The sequence below is a fragment of the Eretmochelys imbricata genome, chromosome 1 (genome assembly GCF_965152235.1).
Source record: "Eretmochelys imbricata isolate rEreImb1 chromosome 1, rEreImb1.hap1, whole genome shotgun sequence".
In the NCBI taxonomy this organism is placed as follows: domain Eukaryota; kingdom Metazoa; phylum Chordata; order Testudines; family Cheloniidae; genus Eretmochelys; species Eretmochelys imbricata.
In genome coordinates, this window is record NC_135572.1 from 8,044,964 (window position 1) to 8,050,863 (window position 5,900).

The 5,900-nt window shown below is 48.4% G+C and overlaps 1 protein-coding gene across 1 annotated transcript; it reads left to right on the plus strand.

Moving 5' to 3' along the window:
* Window positions 1-512: 512 nt before the first annotated feature.
* On the plus strand, window positions 513-1,602 carry LOC144259694 (olfactory receptor 52K1-like). The gene is made up of 2 exons (XM_077807999.1): window positions 513-535; window positions 627-1,602. Exons 1-2 carry the CDS (start codon window positions 513-515, stop codon window positions 1,600-1,602), a joined length of 999 nt encoding a protein of 332 aa, XP_077664125.1.
* The last annotated feature ends 4,298 nt before the right edge of the window (window positions 1,603-5,900 follow it).

Sequence of the window (5,900 nt, forward strand, 5' to 3'; positions counted from 1 at the left end):
CCCCAGGCTTCAATGGGAGCAGGATCAGACTCATAGGCTCTTTTGGTATGTCTATGCAGCGAACGGCAGTTAGTCTCACAGCTCGGGTTGACAGACGCAGGCTCGTGCTTCTCAAGGTACTGCGCTAAAAATAGCTGTGTAGATGTTGAGGCTCGGGCTCTGAACCTGAGTTCAAAATAGCACTACTCATGCATGTTCCCCGATGTACTACGTACATCCAGGCTGAATACCCAGAATGTGCTGCTGAATGTACCAGGTACATCTTGATACATGCAGCTTAACATGCCAGGTATTTCTAGGCTGGAAGCACATGCCGTACAGCCAGATATACTCAGTACATCATGGCAGAATGCACACTAAACAATTTGCATCTCCTAGGACCGAGGTACACCAGGTAGGATACTTGTAACCAAGTGGGGTTCATTACTCGTGACTTGTAATGACATTCTAAGAACGCAAAATGATTTTGCACAGAAAAATATCAGGGTTTGTATAATTAGTGTTCTTGCAACATGATTGATGAACTCAACAAAAGGTCAGTCCACTTCTTCCAGAGCTGAGACTGGCCCCTAGCATGTATTTAATTTACAGGTCTGTTCATTCCATGTGTTATGTTTTATTGAAAGGAAAGACTTGCAAAAGACGCCACAACAAGACCTGTCAGGTTCCAATGACACAGGCTCTGATCCATCAGTGTTCTTCCTGACAGGCATCCCGGGGCTGGAAGCCCTTCACCCCTGGATCTCCATCCCCTTCTGCTCAATGTTCTCCGTGGCCCTTCTAGGAAACTGCACCCTCTTGTATGTTATCAAGACAGAGCCTTCTCTCCATCAGCCCATGTTCCATTTCCTCGCCATGCTGGCCGTCATCGATCTGGTTTTATCCACAACCACCGTGCCGAAAATACTGAGCATCTTCTGGTTTAATTCAAGGGAGATCAGCTTTAATGCCTGCCTGGTGCAGATGTTTTTCCTTCACTCGTTCTCCATCATGCAGTCTGCTGTGCTGCTGGCCATGGCCTTCGACAGGTATGTGGCCATCTGCAACCCCCTGAGATATGCCACCATCCTGACCAATTCAGTGATAGCAAAGATCGGGCTGGTGGCTTTGGCCCGGGCTGTTCTGCTTATGGTCCCTCTGCCCTTCCTCCTCAGGAGGCTCCCCTACTGCGGGTCCCATGTCATCGCCCACTGCTACTGTGAGCACATGGCCATGGTCAATCTGGCCTGTGCCAACACTATGTTCAATAACATCTATGGGATCATCGTAGCTCTCTTCATCGTGGGGCTGGATCTGATGTTCATCTCCCTATCATATGTCAAGATCCTGAGGACTGTCTTAAGCCTGGCATCCAAGGAAGAGCAGCTCAAGGCTTTCAGCACCTGTGTTGCCCATCTTTGTGCCATCTTAGTGGTCTACACACCAGTGGTCCTCTCCTCAACAATACACAGGTTTGGCCACCAAGTCGCCCCACACGTACACATCCTGCTGGCCAATTTCTACCTCCTCTTTCCTCCCATGATGAACCCCATCGTGTACGGTGTGAAAACCAAACAGATTCGTGACCGGGTGCTTCTCCTGTTCCGAGGGAAAAGCTTCTAGGCTGAGCAGGAGGGGGCTGCTGAGCAATCAGGAAGCAGAGGATGCAGGATTGATTTTCTGAGTAACTTAGACAGCATGGTTGTGGGGGCTTTGTGTACGCTGGGATGGGAACTCCACCTCTGACTCATAGGGAGCCATACACTGTCCCCTACATGACATTAGCGCGGCTGGCCAGAAGGTGATCTTAGCCATGACCTTGTCCTCACTCGGCCCCATGTGTGTAGTGCTGGTAACAAAGATGAGTGTGAAGGCTCCTTGCACCTTCTCTTGCTGTGCTGGAACATCTGGCCTTTTTTACTGGCACACCCAGCCGTAGCCACGGACGTGCATGCTGCAGGAACAAATGAAGCTGTGGTGTCTGAACATTATAGAGCCTATCCTAAGTTGTTTAATAATACCACTGTGACACTCTGTACCTCGGGAGAACACCCTGCACCCCCATGTGCATCCTTATAATATGATTGTGTCGTATCCAGTGCAAAGTTTGTCATGCTCAGGGTTTAGCTGATCGCCATATATGAGGTCAGGAAGGAATTTTCCTCCAGGGCAGATTGGAAGAGGCCCTGGAGGTTTTTCGCCTTCCTCTGTAGCATGGGGCACGGGTCACTTGCTGGAGGATTCTCTGCTCCTTGAAGTCTTTAAACCACAATTTGAGGACTTCAATAGCTCAGACATAGGTGAGAGGTTTATCGCAGGAGTGGGTGGGTTAAATTCTGTGACCTGCATTGTGCAAGAGGTCAGACTAGATGATCATAATGGTCCCTTCTGACCTTTTTTCAGAGTAGCAGCCATGTTAGTCTGTCTTCGCAAAAAGAAAAGGAGGACTTGTGGCACCTTAGAGACTAACCAATTTATTTGAGCATGAGCTTTCGTGAGCTACAGCTCACTTCATCGGATGCATACCGTGGAAACTGCAGTAGACATTATATACACACAGAGACCATGAAACAATACCCCCTCCCACCCCACTGTCCTGCTGGTAATAGCTTATCTAAAGTGATCATCAAGTTGGGCCATTTCCGGCACAACTCCAGGTTTTCTCACCCTCCCCCGCCCCCACACACACACACAAACTCACTCTCCTGCTGGTAATTGCCCATCCAAAGTGACCACTCTCTTCACAATGTGTATGATAATCAAGGTGGGCCATTTCCAGCACAAATCCAGGTTCTCTCACTCCCTCACCCCCCTCCAAAAAACCACACACACAAACTCACTCTCCTGCTGGTAATAGCTCATCCAAAGTGACCACTCTCCCTACAATGTGCATGATAATCAAGGTGGGCCATTTCCAGCACAAATCCAGGTTTTCTCACCCCCCCCCCCCCCGCACCCCCATACAAACTCACTCTCCTGCTGGTAATAGCTTATCTAAAGCGATCATTAAGTTGAGCCATTTCCAGCACAAATCCAGGTTTTCTCACCCTCCGCCCCCCCCCCCCCACTGCTGGTAATAGCCCATCCAAAGTGACCACTCTCTTCACAATGTGTATGATAATCAAGGTGGGCCATTTTCTGCACAAGTATCTATGAATCTATGAATCTATGTCGGGTGTCTTTGGAAGGCTTATGATGCACTGAGCATTGTTCTTATAGTACTGTTATAGGTTGTTATAGGTTGTAATTTCATGCACATAATTATGAGGCTGAAAATGTGTCCTCAAGGCCTAAAACAAGCCCAGGCAAAACTCTCCAGGAGCAGAGGGGACCCTCACAGTGACGCAGCGAGCAAGGTGTATGTACAGCTTGTTACTCCAAAAGGAGTTCACACTTTAAGCACTAATATTTGTGATTTTAAGTGAGTCTTCAGTGCAGTGGCTAAGAACAGTCAGGAGGAGGTCACCGTTTTGTTATTTTCTGTTTATTTATTTTGGGTGAGGGAAATAAGCACAAGAAAGCAGAAAAATGACTACCAGTGAGGCGGCTACAAAACTAGAGTGGGCCAGACTGGAAGAGGCAGAGAAGGAAAAGGACCGCAAGTTTCAACTGTAACAGGCAGAAATGAGGCTCAAAGAAGAGGGGGCTGCACACAGAAGGGCTATGGAAGAAAAAGAGAGAGAGAGAGAAGAAAAAGAGAGAGAGAGAGAAAACACCAGCTGGACCTGCTAGAGAAGCAGAACCAGAGGCCCCCGACCCCAACAACTCCCATCACTCCAAAAATCCACAAATGAGAACACTTATGTCCTGCATAGAGTGAGGAGGATGATATTGCTGAATATCTGACTGCCTTCGACAGGCTGTGTGTGATACATGAAATCCCTGCTGGTAAGAGAGTTCCTACGCTGATTGTGAAATTAACTGTAAAGCTCGAAATGTGTTCCATGAAATGCCTATTGAAGATGCTTTAGACTATTGTAAATTTAAACATACTGTTTTGTGAATTTTCAGATTACCCCTGAAACATATAGAGTTATATTTAGGGATCTTAAGAGGGATATTGGGATGAGTAATGGGGAATATGTAAACAAAATGAAAGATTTGTTGGGAAAATGGGTGAGGGGTAAAAAGGTGGCAAGTTTTGAAGGAATGCTTGGTCTTGTTGCTCAAGAGCATTTCCTAGGCATATGTAAGGCTGATGTAAAGCAGTGTCTGTGGGACAAAGATGTAAAGTCTGGGGATGAGATGGCTGTTTTAGCTGATGCCTTTGAACAGACTCAGGTGTCTATTGAGGCCAGGCCACAGAAAGAGGGGTTTAAAGCTGGTGGGAAGGGAGGATCCCATTTTATCCCTAGCAAAACGGAGGGTTGCTGGGAGGCTGGGTATTCACCTCCCCAAAACCATTCCTCAAACCCTCATCCCAAATCTCCTGTAAAAGCAGAAGAGCCCAAAAGGTGCTATCAGTGTAAGTCCACTGATCCCCTGAGGAATAAATGCCCTGGGCTAGGAGGAAGCAGGCAACCAATAGTTCATGTTAGTTCTGCTGTCCTCAACACAGAACCCCCGCAAGCAATCAAAACTTATCATATTGGCCCTGTGAGGTTAGCCTCTGCAGAACTAGCTATGGAGCATGTTAAGGCTGTCCAAATTAATGGCAGGGAATATTCGGGGCAGAGGGATACAGGGGCCCAGATCTCTCTGGTTAAGCAGAGTGTGGTCCCAAAGGCCAGTATGCTGCCTGGCCAAATGGCAGAGATTGTGGGGGTGGGCGAAAGCAGATTCCTCATACCACTCGCTAAAATCCATGCAGTGTGGGAAGCTTTGGAAAGTGTTTTGACTGTGGGAGTAATAGAACACCTCCTAGCTGACCTGCTCCTCGGTAATGATTTTTTCCGTGTAGCTCAGGTTAAAGTACTTGCCTACAGAAGGAGGGAGTTTTATGCTGGGGCACCCAAGGGAAAGGGTAAGGTCTCAGGAACTGCTGAGAGAATGGGAGAGTGTCTCCGTGATTCTCCTGCAGCATGGGAAAGCCACGTGCTTCCAGGCGGGAGGGTGGTTGAGACCAACTCCTGCACTGCAGCTGGAGGCAACACCACATCAGGAAAAGACGGGGGTGTAACGCCTGCCAGGGAGAGAACTGTCCAGGCTGTTAGCTGCCAGCAAGTTGCAGATGAACCAGACATAAACCCCTCTCTAAAGAGCACAAAGAAATGTGTCTTAAGAGGGGGCCCAGCGGAGGAAACTGGGGAGGGAATAATGGGGGTACAGGAATGTCTCCTCACTGGTCATTTGGGAGAGGATGCCCAGGACAGAATGGCCGAGTCAGCATCTGTGGACCCAGGCACTCAGCCCATGACCCAGGTTTTGAGAGGGAACTGTGTGACCGTCACACAGCTGACTTCTCAGGGTCAGAGAAAGGGGTGATGGAGGGTACCCCAATCCAGGTCCTGGTTTTTCAGGATGGTATTTCTGATAAGTTTTTGGAAAGTAACTGTGTCTCTTTACATCAAGGTGCAGCTCCAACACCTGTGACAGCAGAGGAGTTGAGACCAGGAAATTGCCAGGTGGTAGTTTGTGAGAACACAAATGACCCAACTGACAGAGAAGGGGGTGTTTTCCCCCAGGCTGGTGAGACACAGAGAGCAGTTATGGAAAAACTGCTGGGAAAAGGTTAATTTGATAGAAGGGTAAACACACCTAGCCCAGAGAGCACCAATCACAGCCCTCTAGGGGGCAGGGAAGGACTCAGTGCTGGGAGGGGAAAACACAGGGTAATCCCAAAAGGGGAGCTGGATTTTCTGCATATGTACAGTCCTGGGGTTGGGAGACCAGCCCCCAAAGGGCCAGCCAATATGCAGGATCCCCCTAAACATGGGAGAGAGTCAAAGGACACCATGGGTAATGAATAAACTAACCTCAAA

Excerpts from the sequence above, each read along its gene's own strand:
- LOC144259694 (XM_077807999.1), top strand. The coding sequence starts at position 513 with ATGATTGATGAACTCAACAAAAG. Across the intron at positions 536-626 it reads ATTGATGAACTCAACAAAAG|GAAAGACTTGCAAAAGACGC; the intron begins GTCAGTCCACTT and ends TTTTATTGAAAG.